Genomic DNA, 20,011 nt, shown 5'->3' with positions numbered 1-20,011 from the left:
CGGGCACCTCCCTGTGTTTGGCGGCCAGAGTGGCGAGAGCGGGCCAGAGGGCGGTGTTTTTTTGGCAGTTGAGGGATGAACTGCCACCGAGGATTAGACTGATATGGCCTGAGCATTAGACACTTCATTAGAGGTAATCTGTTTAACAGTGGGCAGTGTATGTAAACTTCACAGCCCATTTGCAGCACCTCCCCCCCTGCCTCCCCAGCCCCAATGGCCTTTCTTCAAAGGGCAGTGTGGCTGACTGACAGCTTGTCTCATCTGCTCCCTTGTCTTGTCATACAATTTAGACGTGGAGACCTGACATGAGAAGGAACATAGCTGCACATCTCCCAACTATCACCCGGGCCTCCCTCCCAGCCACTATGCAATTTGGGAAAGCAATAAACTCATGCATAATGGGAGCATCAGTTGGTCAGAGAACATATTACATACATTTTGGTAAAGATCACACTGCATCTTAGACCAGCACATTAAAAAGAAAAGGAGTGGCAACAACTTCTACATCTCAGCTGGGGTGTTGCTTTTGGCATAACATAATCCATCTATTGAGCTAGATTATCGGGGCCCTAACCATTCTCTCCCATGTTCTGGGCAAACCCAGTGCTGGCTCCTTGCAAACTGCAGTTTTCAAATCAGAAGGCAGCCACAGGAACATGCTTTGGATTATTTATTTTATTTTGTTGTTTATTAAACATATATCCCTCACCTTCCATCAAAGGAGCCCAGGGCATCAACATGTCAATGCAAAAATAATGCAATTAAAACTTCTAAAACAGTTCAAAACTAAAAGCAATCACCTACTCACAAAGCTATTAATTTCAGTGTTCAAATTATTCCCTAATTATTTCAGGATTGGACACCTACACCAATGTGAATTATGGTTAATGCTAGCCTGGGTGGGTTCCCTTGTAACCAGGTCTAGAAACAAGGGTGTTTAGAAATCCTGGTTATGACAGTACCTTCAACTGATATTTTGGTATCCTCAAAGTGAAGATGTGCACATACAAACACAGTGTGTGGACGTACATCGGACAGTCATGACTGGCCAAAAAAAAGTGCACATCATCTTTGAAAGCATACATCTCCCCATCACACTTTTTAGTGTATGGGCGACAAACCACTGGTGTATAGCAGCGGAACATGACTACCACCTGAGGTGTAAATAGGCTCAAATTCCAAAGCAACAGCTGTACTGAAATCTGTGAATGTTAACAACTTTCCCACTCCCCGTTTGTAACTTAAAACTTGTTATGTATCAGAAAAACATTTCATCCTTTTAATTAGACTGTTTTTCGCTGCTGTCCCGACACTCTGCTGAAAAACATGGTTACACAAACTCATTCTTGGTATGCTTTTCGAAATCCAAGAAGAAACTTTGTTCTGCTACTGTTTCTTCGTTTACTTCTGAATACATAATTTGCACTGACGCAATTATGATTTAGCAAACTGCATTCTCTCTCAGGTCACTATTTGATATTAGCATTTCCATGGAGCTACACAAAAAGATTATATGATACAGAAATTTGAGTTGTACTGGCACATCCGCGCTTCAAATTTTAAGGGATGTTCTTACAGAGCTATCCACCAACTAACTCCTAAAGCTCCTACTGGTGGCCTCTCTACCAATCTCAGTCACCACCAAAGGGTTACCCAAGAAGCATATTGCCCTGAGGGGACAAGATAGAGCATCACAGAGAGGAGCTCTAGCTTCATGACTTCTGTCTGAGATAAATTGGTCCTCCCTCAACAACTGCCACCACAGGGCTTTTCAAAATCCAGCTTATCTTCAGGGTAAAGAGGAGAAATGTAGTTTTGAAAAAGGTTCTTCTATTGTTGTTGAAGCTAGAGTAGTGCTTATTGCGTTAATGTTTCTACAAGAACTGATTTGCCATTCACCTAAAACATAGTATAAAAAGGTAAAGGTACCCCTGCCCGTACGGGCCAGTCGTGACCGACTCTGGGGTTGCACGCCCATCTCACTCTATAGGCCGGGAGCCAGCGCTGTCCGGAGACACTTCCGGATCACGTGGCCAGCGTGACGAAGCTGCTCTGGCGAGCCTGCACCAGCGCAGCACACGGAAACGCCATTTACCGTCCCGCTATAAAGGTAAAAGGTAAAGGTACCCCTGACCATCAGGTCCAGTCGTGACCGACTCTGGGGTTGCGCGCTCATCTCGCTCTATAGGCCGGGAGCCGGCAATTGTCCACAGACAGCTTCCGGGTCACGTGGCCAGCATGACTAAGCCGCTTCTGGCGAACCAGAGCAGCACACGGAAACACCGTTTACCTTCCCGCCGGAGAGCGGTCCCTATTTATTTACTTGCACTTTGAGGTGCTTTCAAACTGCTGGTTGACAGGTGCTGGGACCGAACAACAAGAGCTCACCCCGTCGCGGGGATTCAAACCACCGACCTTCCAATATAAAGCTATAAAGCGGTAACTATTTATCTACTCGCACTTAGGAGTGCTTTTGAACTGCTAGGTGGGCAGGAGCTGGGACCGAACGACGGGAGCTCACCCCGCCGTGGGGATTCGAACCGCCGACCATACGATCGGTAAGTCCTAGGCGCTGAGGTTTAACCCACAGCGCCACCCGCGTCCCCTAAAACATAGTATAGTTACAAACAAACAAACAAACTGGAGTCCAAGTTGCAACAGTAAAAAAAAAAATGGAAAGGGAAAAAAATCCATAGCACCATTCTAGGGCTTCAGTATGTAATGGAAATGAACAGAATAATATCGGCAAAATGTAAGTCAGAGTAAGTTCTCTGGGCTTTTAAATTCTGCATTAATGTACCCCTTCCTACCTAGTCTGAGCAACTAATGCAATGTCCTACCTGTGGCTGAAATTGAGGAACAGGAGGGCCTGGCATGCCTTGAGATTGCTCATCCATTGTTTCAAATCACAACACTTTCAAGTGACCTGTACAAAAATATGAATGACCTTTATAAAAATACGACACAATGAAATATTTTTGAATATAACCTTCCTCTTTGGTTTTATTTCCATAGCATCATTAGCTTACACAGGAATTTACAGGGCAGGACAAAGGACTTTACCATCTATTTATATGGCTGGTATGTTTTGTTGTTGTTGTTTTTCCACTGATGTTATGTTTTTTGAAATATTAATGTATTATATGAATCCCCCCCTTTCCCCTCTGCTTTTATATTTTGTATATTTTTCTTTGAGGTAAGTTGCTTGGAAACCTTTGGGTGACAAGCGACTAACAAGTTGTTTTTGTTGTTACAGTGTCAGACCACAGAAATATGTAAGCAGGGGGGAAATGTGTGCCCCTGAAGTTACATTTGCTTGGTTCATGTAGGGAAAGATGAGGATTAAGGAGTTAAACTAAGGGGTGGCCTATTATGTCCTCATACATTCAAGTCCATTATGTGACATGAAAATATTCTTTAAGTCAGAGCTTTACCAACTTTTCATGTTGGTGACACACTTTTTAGACATGCATCATTTCGCGACACAGTAATTCAGTTTTGCATCATTGCGCAACACAGTAATTCAGTTTTACTAGCAAACCGGAGGTTAAACTAACCCCTTTCTAGCCCCAGGAGGAGCGTGGGGAGCGTTTGTGCGATACACACCAACACATTGCAGCCGACACTCTAACATGTCGCGACACACAGTTTGGAAAGCTCTGCTTTAAGTGGTCAACCCTCTGAGGGCAAGTTCACACATGAATGCTCATGAATCAATGAAATCAACACTTGCCTGACAAGTGATTTCCAATCTTTTCAGACCCACAACCCACCTTTAGCCCTAACATTAATTTGGGGACCCATTTCTTTCCTTTCTTTCTTTTTTAAAACCATATAACTGTATATAACATACAACTGTATAGCAGTAGTGCTTCTGCTGTGACCCACTTAGGTGAGGCTGCAACCCAACTCACCAGCTGTAAACCAATGGAAAAGACAGTCACAGATAAAATAATTCCCCCCATATATATATATATATTACTCATTTACTATCTTTTTTTAATAATAAAAAAAACAAAATCAAAAACCAAAATTCCCTTTAAAAATCCTTTTCGTCAAATGCGCATTTCCCAGGAGCAGAGTGTAAGAGAAGATTAGGACTCATTTAAAAGAAAGAAAATTGACTACATTTTGTAGCCTGTCATTTTCTCTCAACATCGCTGCTTCTATTCATGTAGGTCTGAGATCAGAATCAAATGTGAAAGCATTCTGATCGATATAAAAAACCAGCTAGCTACAAAGAACAAAAAAGCTTCTCTACAGATCCTTATTAAAACAAAAACAAAAATGCAAATACTTTTAACCTAGAAACGCTGAAGGAGTCTATCCAATTGGGAAACAGCATCAAAAGGAAAACACTTTTTAACAGACAAGTTACTTAAAAAAAAAAATTAAAACTGTTTCCTAACCCAAAGTTTTGGACATAGTGTAAATCATCTTACTTCTTTAAATGTCAGTTTTATGCTTTTTCTCTTTCCAGGAGTTTTTAAGCTGTGGAAATCGTTCAGAATAAGGGAAACATCAATATTTTGCCCTTTTAACTCTTAAACCAGAAGCAAAGCTTTTCTACAGAACTGTTCTTATTGGTCTTTGCCCTTTGTTGAATAGTGGCAATAAAACTGCTCCATAGCAAATGCTTTTCCCATCTACTTTGCATCTCAAAAACAAATGTCGCTAGCATTTTTACAATGAATTGAATAGCACACATCTTTAAGATAATAGCTGGTACAGAAGCTGAATTTACCATCCATACAATCCAGCTTCGTTATGCATTATCTTTGTCCTGGCTGTCATGTAACAGTTTTTAATTCAAATAACAAAAGCTCCTCTTTAAATATTTCCCTCCTCTTAAAAAAATAATAATCAACTTTCAGACTAGTTTTCAAAGTGCGTGCTGAGAAACCCTACAGGTTCTCTGGAAACTTATCAGACGATCATTCAATTAGAACATCGTGACAGAGTAACTTTCTTAAAAATCATTGCGCATGCAAAACACTATCAGATAGGTTTTTGAACACATGGTTTACCCTGTCAGTCATGTAGGTCAATGGTGAGTCCAACAAGCCTGGCTAAAATCCCACATGTCCTGGGAGACCACACCTTAGAAGTGACCCTAGAACTTCCTGCAATCTAAACAGGTTCTGTTACAGATACAGAGGGCATTCAAGGAGTCGGGGGCAAGGAATCAAAATGGAAAGTGTTCTTGAAGGTCAAGCTATAGTTTCCAATGCTCTTATTTCAGACTTTTTGGAAATTAGTGCATCCCATTCATACATACTGATTCACTTCCTCAGTGCCTGCTAAATAAGAAGGAATAGGTAAGGGCAAACATTGGCTTCAGACTTGGCACAACCAACACTTTAAAAAATAATTCTGCCCACTTATTCAAAAGCCTAGAAGTCACAATCTTTCAAAGGACATCCTGGGTATACCCTCTGATTACTTTATAAATGGGGAGGGTTTTACCAAGAATCTCTTAAATATTATTGTGCCCTTTAATTCCTAACTGACAGGAACACCAAAGATTTAGTAGAACACCTAAAACACAGAAAAAACTGAAAGTGGCGATAAGACCAAAATATTGCTGGCAGCGACATTTTTTTCCACAACGCTTGGCAAACACACTGTTATTTAGGATGCATGATGAGGTCAATGTTGGCAACTCCTTGCAAGATCCCAACAAGTTTTTGAACGTAAGGCTCAAAAATACAAAGAAGTCTTAGTGCAGTAATACTACATTGGAAAAATTAGATCTCTGTCTAGGCAAGTCTGAAAAAAAAACCAGAATTTAAATGCCCAAGCAGTCTGCAGAGGAATTTAAGGCCACAAGTGTCTTAAACTATGATGTGGATATCACTAATTGGATCTGATACCTTATTATGTAAGCTTGCAGTAATAATCTCACATTTCTCTTTTAAAAAATCTTAATCAGGAAAGAATGACACCAGTGTAGCACAGCAGAACAAGTGCTAGACTTTGGGGGCACCTGGGTTCAAATCTTTGCTTAGCCATGATGCTACCTGGGAGTCCTCCAGCAAATTTCTCTTGGCCTGACCTACCACACAATATTACTGCTAGCATAAAATAAGATAACCCCATGTCAACTCCAACATGAATCTTACAATATTATATGTCTAATAACATAGCTGAAGACTATAGTGAGTTTGGACAATTCATCTCAATTTAAGCTGAAACATGTATGCACCTGTTGCTTGCATGCACACCAAGTGTTGAAGTTTGCTTACTAGCTCAGCTTATTCCAAAGCTGTTAACCATAGTTTCCCAGATGAAACCGGAAGCTATGAAAGACTTCCTGGTTTGTTTGTTGGTTGGTTGGTTTGCTTCCTTGCTTGTTCATGTGAAAGGAGGAGCAAAAGTCCACGCTCAGCAAGAAAGCCCATTAATATCTCAGCTAATTACACGTTTACAGATACAGTTCTTTTAAATTTCTGGTTTAGATACAATATAAAATAGAAAGAAAGAACTTGTATAGGCACAGAAGGCAACAAAATCAATTCTCACCATTTAGCTGTATTCTTAGCATTTAATAGATGGAGTTGATTTCAATTTTCTGCTATAAAGAGGTAGACTAATATTTGAACTAAACAACTATCTGTTAACTCCTCTACCTTCCCATTATCATACATATTAGAGTAACACCTGTACGAAGCAGCTATGCTTTGTAGTATGGCAGACTTACATTTTAGCAAAATAAATACAACAAATAAGGCGTGCGTGTTGTTAATTCCTTCATTGTTTTCGCAGGTTTGAGGACGATGCTTTGTATTTACAACTTGCCACTAGCAAATCACAGAACACATTTTATTACTTCTGTTTTACATTTGTTTTAGGTAACCTGTTGATTTTCAGGCTTTCTTCAGCCAGAAAACCCTTTTCATTTTTGACTCGTTAAGATGGAGCAACTTGTTACACTGTACCGCCAACCACTGACACAAGGATCACACTTGACGTAACACTGGAAACATACAAATTCATATCTCTATCTTTCTCTCCCCCCCCCCCCAAAAAAAACAACTTACAGGTAGCAACCGCTAGACGATGCAACAGATCCAGATCAGGACCTCATATTGGGGAGAGAGAAGTTCAGGATTCTGGTGAAAACTGCACCCCTAGAGGCCGTTTGCCCAGATACTAAAGACTTACAGGCACAAAGGCTATTATCCCATATGTTGCACCTAATCTTAGTTCTGCTGAGTGTACATTACCAACTTAGGTCCATCAATTTCTTTGCAGAACTCAGATATAACCCTATGTATTTTCAATTGTAATAACTAGTATTGCAACACAGAACACACCCAACACCCTTCTGTGCAGGAAAAGATCAGTGCTGAGAGAACCAATATCTTTCAGGGGGTCTTGCAAGTTTTACTGATCTTACCACTGAGGAACCCATGTCCAGGTTTCACTTGGGGAAGTTGGGGGATTCCCAGAATGCAATGCCACCTATCTAATCCACATATTCTCAACCTGCGGGTTGCAGGTCAAAGCTAGAGTATCAGAACAAGGGAACAAACCATATGCAACCAAGGCTAGCCCCCGAAAGGCCCCTAACTACTGATTTTAATCCATTTGTTAGGTTATAAATTATTTGGAGGGGGGTGTCATTTTCTTTAAAGCTGCACAGTGCAAACCATGCAGAGAACATGAACAGTCTGGAGGCATTAGCCCAAACTAAAACATTAAGCAGCACTCTTAAAAAGAGACTTCAGGGGTTTTTTAACATATTTGCATGCAACCAAAATTAAGGCTGCACAATTACTGTGCTTACACTGGGGAATGGGTTCTCAAAGTGACTTGAATGTCTCAGCATAATTTGGGACAAGCAGAATTGTATTTGTTTCCAAACCTTATTCTTACCCCAGGAAAGATATAGGAAATTTAAAAGCACTGGGGATGAATGTGTTACAGACTGCTTACTATTTAGTATCAGTTCAATGGTTGTGTTCTCTTCCTTTGGGCCCACGGGGCCAGCAAACACTTATTTATCATATAATACACATACTAATAGTGATCTCAATGTTCAGAGAGTCATTCTTTATGCAGTGAAAACGACACTATCTATGCATAAGAGGGAGGCGTCACCAGGCTTGGGGGAGCTCATATATTTGTGTAAGTACAAAGAAACTTTGGGAAAGAACCCAAAGGGGGACACACCCACCCACCCCAAAAAAAGCTTAATGGGCATTGAATATGCCTCATTGTTACAAAAGACTGGATCGCTGTTGTGGATGGTGGGGGACTCAGAAAACTTGGTGGAAAGGGAAACAGAAAATCCTGAACCTAAGCGGGCCATGCTGCAACATTTTGTTGCAGGTACCACTCATTTCTTTTGTAGCATATCTTTGTTAAATGATGTAATTCAAATCAGCACGCATGAAGCACTCGGGTGGTCTCCTATCCAGGGAGTGACCAGACCCAGACCTTCTTAGGTATCACTTTTAATAAATCCCATTAGAAAAAACACCTAGCAGCTTTCTGCCCATCTTCTGCTATAAACGTATCTATGTTCCATTCTCAATAGCAACAGTAAGACAAAACCAGGTACTGCAAGTGGGCAGGCCTCAAAGAAACAGAGGTGCTTCCTCTTCCATGAATTTAGAGCTACCGTGTGAAACAGTGAGCAGTTCTGATTCAGAGGCCCAATCGGCTACATCTGGAAGCATTTTGAGAAGCTCAGATGTCAAACAAGGAAAGAAACCCACCTATCTACACAGCCTGCTTGGGGGCAGGGGTGGATTCAACACTGACATAACAAGACTAGTCATTCAAATACATGTCTGGAATTTTATTCCAGATATGCACAAGGTTAGTGGCTTTTTAAAAAAAACAAAAAAACTCCATTACTCAAAAAAGCACTACAAAGTTAAACACAGGTGGCAATTTAGCAGTGTCACAACAAAGAGGTCATCTCTTGATGTATACTACAAATTGTTATTAAATAGCTTCTGGAAGACTAAAGAGATTATAACTCCCTCTTCTAAAAAAAAATTCAAAATCATGCTAAGTATATTTATTTTACATTATTTATTGAATTTATATACTGCCCTATACACACAGGTCTCAGGGTGGTTCACAGGATAAAATCAGAATATAAATCACAAAATACATAATAAAAAACTGCAATAACCCCCAATACCATTATCCTGATGAATAAGTTTAGTGTCACTGATGAAAGTATCTTACGTTACAACAAAAAAGTCACACTGGGCACAATCCAGCAAACAATGGTGCATAAATGGGGGTGGATTGACATGAAGAGGGATTCGGTCCACCTGAGCTCTTTGGTTTGAGCAATGTAGACTTTTAAGGTCCTGCAAATGTCCAGGGAATGCCAACTATTTTCTCCTCTCTCAAGTTCTTGCTTCAAGTGGAAGATAGCAGCAACTTTAGGAAGGAAGGCTGGGTCAGTACAGATGACAACCCTCTCTTTGTGAAAGGTTCAAGAGTGCTCTCGGAGTGCAATTCTGAAAATCTGCAAGCTGAAGTGATGGCCACTAATGAGGCAAGCTTGAAGGATGGAAGTTTGAGGGAGACCTTCCCCAGTGGTTTGAAGGGAAGCTTCTCTAAAACACCTTGTGGAGGTCCTAGAATGGAATATGTGGCTGGTCAGGGGACACTTTAGAGTTGCCCCTCTAAGGAATCGTTTTCAAGAGCAAATGGGAAGAGAGGCAGGCAGCGGATGGTCATGACAGGATGGAGGAAAGGATGGTGGAAACTTCTGCTTTCTTGTAGGAGTGACTTGTGGACACACACAAGAATCAAAATGGTATCTAGGTGGATTGATATAAGCAGGGGGTGGGGGCCTTCTGGAGTGTAGAAGTGTATCAATGACGTCTGCAGGTAAGTCCAGCTTGGTTAGGCATTGCTGTTCAAACTCTAAACAGTCAGCTGGAGCCACTTGAGAGCTGGATGAAGAATCAGGCTCTGAAAGAGGAGTTCTGTTCTGTAAAGTGTCACGGAGGGGAGACTGCCAGGTGGAGTATTTGAGGGAACCAAGGGTGCTGAAGCCAGAATGGTGTAATGAGGAGAACTCTTGCTTTCTCTTCTCTGATTTTCTGGAGGACCCTCAGAATGATGGGGAGAGAAGAAGACCTGGTGGCCATGCGGAGAGCAGGGCATCCCATGTCTCCACTGATGACTGGAGCTGATGATTCCAGTCTGAGGCAGAGAGGTCCACTTGGCATTGGCCCAACTTTGACAGCAGCTGTTGAAAAATGGATGTATGCACTTTGTTCTATTTCCTGTGGCTCAGCCAGTCTGCTTGCATGTTCAGGAGACCAAAGATGTGCTCAGCTGTGATTGACTGGATGTTGTATTTTGCCCAGCTAAGGAGGAGGGATGCTTCTGCCTGAAGCTCCCAGATTGGGTGTTTCCTTGTCTGTTGATGTTGGATTTCACTGTGGTTGATTCCGTGCAGATTAGGACATTGCCGAGATAGAAAAGAGGAGCAAAGTGTTGTAGGGCTAGGTGAGCTGCTCTCAAAGCTCTAGCCAATTGATGCTCATTGACACTTCCACAGCAGACTATAGGCCTTCAATGTTTAGATCTTCACAGCGAGCTCCCCACCCTGTGAGGTTGGTAGCAAGAAGAGCAGTGGCAGAGATCTGTCCTGTCCTTCCTATGTCCATTGCCATGGGGATGACCACTTGTTCAGAACCAAGTTAATAACTCCACTGAAAGGATGTTTAGTGAGAAAAATACCGTCAGTGCATTTTGAAGAAGGATATGATTATTTGGACCAAATCTAGTAAACTCTTAGCTGCAGTGATAATTTTTATATTTTCTTTCATGTACTAAAAAAATTGAAAGGTGCCGCTAGTGTGCATCTGTTTCTTCCTGTACCACTGCAGGCTACAAGACACAAGCTTAGCTTCTCAATTGACCTTTTGTACAAATATAAGTGACACCCTGGTCAGCAGCCCAAGACACAAAAAATGTTTGATCAGGATATGACGGTCCCCCAGATCTGATGTCAGAGCAAGTACCCAACCCAGCCACTGTAACCTAGGGAAAATGTTGTTCTGATCTCAAAATATAGTAATAAGATGCGTACATGAAATAAAGTCCACATACCCAATCTTCCTAATATTTTCTTAGCCCTTGAGTTGCACAAATTAAAACATCCTGTTTCTACTTGTGGTAGACAGCCAGTGGGAAACAAATATTTATTGAAGGAAATTACAGCAAATCGAGACTAGCGGAGCCCCTGAGCAGTTTTCAAACCAGGTCCCAGGCAGCTGCATTTTCAAGCATTACAACTACTTCATCATTTTTTCTCATCTTTCCATGGCATTGTTGTGGGGTGGGGGGAGGGGACTCAGAAAAACAGCCCCCATCACCACAGCCAGTGGAGAGAAACAGATGATGAGATTAAACAATAGCAGAAAATCAGTGGCAACAATGTCTGCCTTTTTGTAAAAAGAAAAACAAAGTTTCACAATGCTTGTCAGGCCTGACAGGCATCTTACGGAATACAGAAGCCTTGGAGCCATGGCACTATTAATCCCCACCCCCAAAATTGCTGGACCAGATATGACTGGGTCATCTTGAGCCTATTGCAGTCTCTCTCACCTTGATCTACCCCACAAGGTTGTTGTGAGGATAAAAAGGACAGGGGAAGAGCAATACATGCTGTCTTGGGCTGCTTGGAAGAAAGGAAGGTTATAAATGCAAGTGATAATAAGACCAAGTGGTGTAGCACCATTCACTGCAATGGAAGTAACTGGTATTAAGGGAGCGTATCTTTTCCATTCTGAAAACTTTTATTTTAAGGGGAGTGCTTTTTGATTTAATCTCAAGATTCAACCATTTCTCCTACATGCATTTCATGTTCTGCCCTTTCCTGTCAGGTACATTTCAAGAAATAAACATTGTTCGGTTCACAAGCCAAAAGCAAGCAAACAAAACAATGATTTTATGTCATTCAGAGGTGTCAAAGCTATGAAATGCACACTTCTGGAAGTACGGTCTCCTTTCTATACTGATAGAGCCTGTAGAGGTTTTTTTTTGTCTGGGCAGGGAAGATGCAAAATACCAAGTAGACAACTATCATTATACCAGTGATATTAAAATATTATGCCACACATATATGCAAGCTATTTAACATACGTTATAGCACATTTTTTGGTCACATATAGATTTAAATTAAATACACAGTGAAGAATTATTCACAGTGCTAGGGCTTCATTATTATTTTTTCTGCAATAGTATTCAACTGCTGAAGAGAAAAGTATGGTTTAAAGACTGGCTTTCTCTTCAGGGGTTGGACTAGATGACTCTCATGGTTCCTTCTAACTCTACAATTCTATTACTCTGCAGTGGAAGCAGCTGAAGTAGTTAATGATGCTCTGCAAGTGGTTCTCATTGATATATGCCTACCACCTTTTCCCCTCAGGTAGAATGATTTATCTCAGTGTTGAACAGCACATGGACGGTTGCACATTGACACAAGTTTCATTTTACATTAGATTCCTCTCTGCATTTTTTTAAATTAAAAATGGAATTTTTCTATTAGCTATTTTCACACCACCATTCCCAAACTTTTTAAGCACAGTAGACACTCAGTGCAATTCAGTATATTCTACTCATAGACTAGAGCAGAGATAATAGAATCATAGAGTTGGAAGGGACCCAAGGATCATCTCGTCCAACACCCTGCAATGCAGGGATCTCAGCTAAGGTACTGAGCTCAATGAGGTACTGTAAGTGTAGATAGGATTTCTGCCTAAGTACAAAACATATGTGTCTCTAGTCTGTATCCAAAACCTAAATAAATAAATAAATAAATAAAATTCAATCTAGAGCCTTTAAAACTAATCGAAGTCAAATCCCTGAATTCAGTAGCATAAAACTTGTAACCAACATAAATGTGCATTAGTTTAAATCCCACTTAAAACCAAAGAAAGTGCAATGGTATGCAACCAAGTGCTGAGTCTAGGCTGAGTTTTCTAGCCCTCATGAATGCAGGAATAATTTTTAAAAAACAGAATTACAAATAGTGTTGGAGGCAAGTAACATAAGGGGATAAGATTCTTTACCTTTTTCAACTCAGCTGATTTTCCAAACCATATAACAAGGTAATCTCAAGGACTGGCTCAAGGACATCTACGTGTAGAAAAATAAAATGTATGTTGTCTACTAATTGTAGTTTGGCACGCACATGAAATCAGTTATGCAAATCACATTAATTATCTGCAAATAAGATATGCAAATTAGCTGCAGCCGCCTTTTGATTCATGATATATTTACGATGTGGCCCTCAGCACAGAGGAATTTGGCTGCCTTTTCTGATACAGTGATACAAAGGGATGTTTTTCCACTCCTTCCAAGTTTCCTACTGTGGAGTTGGGCAACTCCTCTTGTACCCAAGGGCTGCAATCAAACATCACTATAAAACCAGATCCCTACAGCTAATATGTACATGTAATTAAGTCCAGATACCCACAACTAGTACGTACTTAAAAGTAGCATAAGATGCAAGATTACGATCCTTGCTTTAATTTGGAGAATGCCAGGCTGCAACTCGTGAATGCAGTCTGCTTATTCCATAATAATATTCACTTGGAATTTGAGAAGGGGGGAAATCTCAAGTCAACTTCTCAAAGAGATTCTCTATATTTATCCTACATCTGAGCTTACACTGTGAACATGTTTTTCAAGTTGAGCTCTGCTAGAAAATATTGCTTAAACATTCTGATTTTCTAATATGGAGCTAGGAACAGGGGCTTATCCTCCTGAATGTTTTATTTCTGAGCTCGGGGTTCCTTCCTTGCTGCTCCATTTCACTTAATCAAAATAGCCAGGGGGCCTGGCTTGCTGCACATGCAGCTTGGGGATTTTCCTAGGGAGGCTGTTAGCTCTTCCTTCCCTAAAGCAGAAGTTATTCCTCCTTTCCTCAAAAGCTCCTCACTTTAGTGCCTCAGGCCAGTGACCACTGCCTTCCCCTCCACACCTCATAAGCAATCCCAAAATTGCATTTAATTGCTAATGGCAACATCAAGTAGAAACACTTTTCGGTATTAATGGCTCCTCCCTCAAAACATATGACTTTTCTGCTTCTGATTATCGTCCCTTCTCCCTCTCTCACTTGCAAGGACAAATTCATGGAGTTATTCACAGAGCTATCAATGGCTATATAGTACTGGAGCAATATGCCTCTGGATACAAGTTGTTGGGGACCATGAGTAACAGAATACTATTGCACTCAGTGTCCTGGTTAGTCACTGTGAGATTAAAATGTTGTAGTGAACCAAAAGGGCATCTAGTAGGGTTCTTCCAAGGTTCCTATTACTTTGAGGAGAAGGAGAGAAAGTCAACTCCATGTTATATGTGTGGGTTTTAACTTTAATTTTTTAAAAAATGGAGAAAAGTAGGATATTTGTGTGTGTGTGTTTAAATTTGTATTAATGAAACACTGTTACATGTAACTGTGTATTTTTGTAACATTTTGTTTAAATTGTCTGCTGTTGCTTCAGATTTCTATACACAGCTTATATTTTTAATAATTATTATAATTTTATTATTTATACCCCACTTAACTAGCTAGGTTTTTAATATGTTAAGCGGTATAGAAATTAAATAATCAATCAATTCCTAAAGGTCATTTGGCTATAGAACAGATCTGCTCATCTGTAGTTATCGTATTTTTCTGTGTATTGGACGCCAATTTTTGGGGAAGAAAATGGGGGGAGATTGACCTGAATTATTGACAAAAATTGTTCACCCGCTGGACCAACGCTGACAGCCAAGCGCCTCTAACAAGCCACCTATCAGCTGTTCCCTCGCAGGCAGAGCCAGACAATCGCTGAGCTTTTTTGGGGGGGAGCCCCAGAGTTGTTGAGCTTTTGGGGGCGAGGCACCGTTACTCAGGAGGGGTGCAAGGCGCGAGGTTTCTATGATGGGAAAGGCGCAGAGGCTTGATATTACTTTGATCGCCACGGCCAACTGGAGCGGCGGCACCGATCGCGTGGACTCCACACAGCACAAATGGACCGCCTTCAGCCTCCCTCCCAGCTGGAGGGCAGGCTGAGTGGGAGGAGGCTAGCAGACTACGGACGCCCCGCAGCTTGCCACTGCAAGGAGCTGCAACTGTCAGAGCATGTATAGTAGCAAGTTCCATATTTATTTATATATTTAATTGCTATATTCCATGTATAAGACGACCTACGTTTTCAAACTTAAAAAATTGGGGGGACCCTCATCTTATACGTGGAAAAGTATGGTATTTCCACTCTACACTAGTTTCATTTACCAATTTTAATGCATGTCCTCAGTTTTCAAAATCAACAAGAAAATCTGTAGCACATGTTCCAACTGCATTGGCTAATAGTATCCAGGCCCAATTCAAAGGCTTTACCTATAAAGCCTTAGGTGGCTCAGGACCCCAATACCTGAAGGACTGCCGCTCACCACATGAATTGACCCAGACCCTGCAATTGTCATCTAAGGCACTTCTCCATGCGCCTCCTCTACAGGAGGTCTGGAAAGTAGCAACCCAAGAACCGTTTTTTCAGTGGTGGCTCATCACTTGTGGGATGTTCATCCCAGGAAGGCTTACCTGGCGTCATCACTACATATTTTGCCGTGCAAAAATGCTTCTTTTTTGCAGACCTTTGGCTTTTAATTACCTGTGGTCTCATTGAGTGCATGAGCTGTCTGAATTTTGTCTTTTACAAATAAGGTTGCCTTTTGGATTTTTCTTTGTATTGTTTCATGCTGATTTTAATGTATGTGTGTATTTATTTACCATAAGTCACTTTAATTTACTTTTATAAAAACAATTAATAGGTTACAATAAATAATGCAAAACATTTCAAACCATTTATTATTATGTACCTTGACTCACTTGTGCCTTTTAGAACTATATGATCCTATTGTTCCAGCACCCAAGTGATTAATTCCTTCTCTCTCTTCCCTACTGACAGGAGATTAGACTGAACCGGCCATCAGTTTCCTCCTCCAATATTGTGCTAACATAAAATTCTATAAGTCAGTTCACACAACACAGTAAGCCAAACTATGGTTTAGTGAGACCACACAAATGTGCAGGCTCCCAGAGAAGAGTTTGTAGCCACTTTTCTACTCCTCAGCCCTATTTACTGCTATGGCTTAGCATGTTGTTCAGTCTAAACCAGGACCCCTGGTTAACCTCCTCAGTACTAACCACAAGCCATAACCAAGAAGGAACTATGGCTTAGTGCAATGCAGTAAAAAAGGACCAGAGAAGAACTAAAAGCCCACACAATCTCACTGACTAAGCCGTAGTTTACCTTATTGTGTAGTGTGAACAAGGTCTATGATTGCTTTGCATCAGCTTTATTAATTCACTTTAGTACAAAACTGCAGGACTGTAGGATAGTAAATGAATTTAAACACTCAGTTCTAGTGGGAACCTAGCATTTTCAGCACCAGTATTCATGTCCCAGAACTTATGAACTAATAGTTTTTAAAAAGAATACCTTTGAACATGTGGTTTATAGGATTTAATTGGATCAGTTTTCACTGCCAGACCCAAACCTCAGAACATGTGATGTGATAGACGAAATAAGAATATTGCGAGCATGTTAAACAGAGCTTTCCCCACATCTATCTGAGTATCTTGAAGGATATGTCCTTGTGAACATAGAATGCATGGGCACAAGCAAAGTTATCTTGGCTTAAAAAAAACAAAACCCACTAAAGTCTTTAGTTTATAATTTAGATAACTGTGATTTGAACACCTACATTATTCTGTTAGACAGCCTTCAACAACTTCAATGTCGCCAGTCCTTCAGATTTTGTACAATTCAAAATATGGCTTCAGATAAAAGAAATTAATGGCTGACCAGGAATTTAGGGTATTAGCAATATGTGAAGCTGACATATAGCAGGATCTGCTCTTTCATGCAACCACAATGTGATACTTCTTTTAATTAGATTATCGTAACACTCTAAAAAAAAAAAAAAGATGTCAAAGTAATTTATTTTTAAAAACACCTTTGGCTAAGCTAAATTTAAGGCTCCAAAAGTGAGACGATTTTTGCAGATTTCAATTTAGTTTCTAAGCCATAACTCAAAACAATCATTTATTTACTCTTACATCATTGTGGGTCAAGACTTCCTTGTGCAGAACACAGTTGCATTTTACATTAGTAGCAAGACTGGAAAAAATGACTTAATAAATGTAAACACCATCTCAACAATTTTTTTAAACTTATACAAGCACTTTCACTGTTACAGAGTGAACTTAGGGGACTCAACCTACGTTCTTTACTCACTGTTGGTGCCAATGGAAGTTTCCCTCTTAAGGCAAACAATAATTGCAGGAGGGAGCTCACCAAGATGATTTTTACCAGCTTCCTTGCACATAGTCTCAATCCTGAATCATAACCATCCCTCCCCAGCAGCAGCTACTTACTCCTCCTTGTTTAATTATCTACACTGCTAAGTGCTGGTGTAGAGTAGTAGCTAAGAGACTATGCTATGAATCAAGAAATCCCCACTTTGAATCTTATCTCTGCCATGAGTTTCCTGGGTAGTTTTAGACAAGCTACACACACATTCAGCCTCAATCTCTCATTTGCAATATGAGAATACCAATACTGTTTTAACTTACAAAGCTGTTGGAAGAATTACAACAAGAAATTGTAAATGAAGTGCTTTGAACAGTCTAATCACATTATATGAATGCTAAATATTATGATTAAAGGCATCCCCAGGTTAAAAAGAGCCATGGACCTTTTGGGGAAAGGTAATGAAGAGCACCGATACTTCAAAAGACTGTCTGAAGCAAAACATATTTTGGGGGGAGGTCTTACAAGCCCAAATCAGTGGGTGTTTACTCCGAGGAAAGCCCCACTGTATTCAGCGGGGCCTGTTCTCAAGCTCAGCTTGATTTTGGAAACCTGGAAGGTTATTAAATCTACATCTCAGGATATTAAAGCAGCTAGCATATGAAACAGGAGGTCCGTTAACAAAAATTATAGGTAAATCAATTATGTGCAAGGGAAGATTCTGATGACTTACAAAATAACAAATCTACAATCCTATATTTAAGGAAGGGAACAAGAGAGCAATACATGACTCAGCAGATCTGTTAGTTTGACCTGTACACTAGGACAAATGTTAAAATAAATATTCAATTGAAGACTTGTAAGAATATGAAGGCTTGTCTCTCTCCCTATGCTCCTATTCATATATTATGACACATTTATTAACTGGATGGTCTTCTGCAAGTGCCACCACTATCCGAGATGAGGCCGATGGCTACCAGAGTCCCAATTGTGGAACACCCTCTCCAAAGATGTTCATCTGATACCTACAATTTTGCCAAGCTTTTTGTATACAGTTTTATTCCTGCAGTTATAATCTACTAGGATTTTGCAGCATTTGGCTTAGTGTTATTTTTGTATTTATGCTGAGCAGATCTTAGTTGGGTACAGTAGATGCACTGAAATTTATAGACTTAAGTTTAGCCATGCCCATTGAATTCAGTGAGTCTATTTTAAGGATAACTAACGTTGGACCCAACCCATTTTACTTGTTTTACTTTTGTTAAACCACACTGTTAATATAACTTAAAGTATATAAGGCAATGAGCTGCCCCACTGCCTGTCTACCCCTAGTCTTGTGATATATGCTGTTCTCTATAATCCAAATGAAAGCACACTGTAGAGGGTCCATCTTAGTTCTTAAACTGTCAGACTTAAATGTTTATTATTTAAGAGCATGTGCCTTTTTATACATTAGCAACATAGCATTGAACTCATCTTCTTAGTTGGCCCCAATCTACAGAGAAAGAGGTCTTGGACTGGGGGGGGGGGGGCAATGGAAAGTTTCGGTGTCTAAAAGCCAAATTGTAAACAAACACAAGACTATAGAAGGTCTTTACTGATTATGAAACATAGAAGTTAAGACAGGCAGCTTAACACAATTTCCATGCCTTTTGCTGCACAAGTGAATTTGTAAGCCCCGTATCTCCTGGCTTAAGCTAAAGGGGTTTTAATCAAGAGTCTATATGCCTATAGAAACAGAAATCACACAACTAGTTCATATTCAAACCTTCAAGTTTCAGTCTCTGAGAAACTTGTCTCTGTCAAGTAACCTTCCTATGGTGAAAGTGTGTTTGTAAATTCAGCATTACAGGAATACTTAGCAAAAAATTAGTCTCTACCGTAAAAAATATTGGCTTCAAGTCAAAAAGTAATCCAAAAGGACTGCTGCAAGGTACTGAACTCTTATTTCCCAGTTGCTAAAAAAAAGGATGACAGCAGGGTGGGTGGGATAATATCTGTAGTTAAAACAGTGACAGAAATGTCAAAACTGCATTACATTAGTGAAGTCCATTTATTCCACCTCTAGAACTGTTGCATTTTATGGTTAGGACTATGTCAGATACCTTCCAGTCTTCTAAAATCTAGCTTACTGCTGATTTAGCAGTCAACCATTTCAAATGAGTACACAGCAGTATTTTATATTTGAGTGTATTCCAGACTCTGCAGCCCTAGAGACTTTTTCATTCAGGCACACACAATGTGGCAACAAAGCTAAATGCTACCCACCTGCCATATGTGGTGCCCCACCAGGGGCTTGATAAACCTATTTTTGCTGTCTGTCTGAGACTACAAAATAGGGGGCTGGCAGGCATCTGGCAGGCTGCAATGCATGAGTAGTGTGCCATGTTCAGGTTTGAGGGCAGGGTCACAAGTTGCCCAGCCTATTTAATCTATTTGTTCCCCAACATCTTATGTGCTAATACAAACAGTAAACATTAGGGTCCTTCAGCTATTGCTTATTTTCTAACTTCTACTGGAAATAAAACTTTCAGTCTGCTTTAGTTACTGACGGTTATAATGTAAAAGAAAGTTTAATGCAAAGAAAACCTATTCATTTCCTCACCCACAGTACAGATATTATGGGGAATAAATGACCTTGGGGTGGAAAAGAAACAACACAAGTAGCAGTAGGTAGGAAACTCATTAGCTGAACTAAAAGAACACTGAACAGTACTCCT

At 40.3% G+C, this 20,011-nt stretch overlaps 1 protein-coding gene across 8 annotated transcripts in view; it reads right to left on the bottom strand.

Moving 5' to 3' along the window:
* NEK7 (NIMA related kinase 7) overlaps positions 1 to 20,011 on the bottom strand; it is an 82,428-nt gene that overhangs the window by 56,955 nt on the left and 5,462 nt on the right. For 4 of the 8 annotated variants that reach the window (XM_083620351.1, XM_083620357.1, XM_083620353.1 and 1 more), the window contains 2 exons: positions 13,059 to 13,125; positions 2,841 to 2,926 (listed from right to left, as the gene is read on the bottom strand). The exons of 1 other annotated variant lie outside the window; for it this stretch is intronic. In XM_083620351.1, the coding sequence (XP_083476477.1) occupies positions 2,841 to 2,897 (57 nt within the window). In that variant the 5' untranslated portion in view covers positions 2,898 to 2,926; positions 13,059 to 13,125. The remainder of the gene's footprint in view (positions 1 to 2,840; positions 2,927 to 13,058; positions 13,126 to 20,011) is intronic. 3 more of the 8 variants (XM_083620350.1, XM_083620356.1, XM_083620354.1) reach the window with 1 other exon arrangement.

This window comes from Podarcis filfolensis (genome assembly GCF_964270895.1).
Source record: "Podarcis filfolensis genome assembly, chromosome: 6".
Taxonomy (NCBI): Eukaryota; Metazoa; Chordata; class Lepidosauria; order Squamata; family Lacertidae; genus Podarcis; species Podarcis filfolensis.
This window is presented reverse-complemented; position numbering and strand designations above follow the sequence as displayed.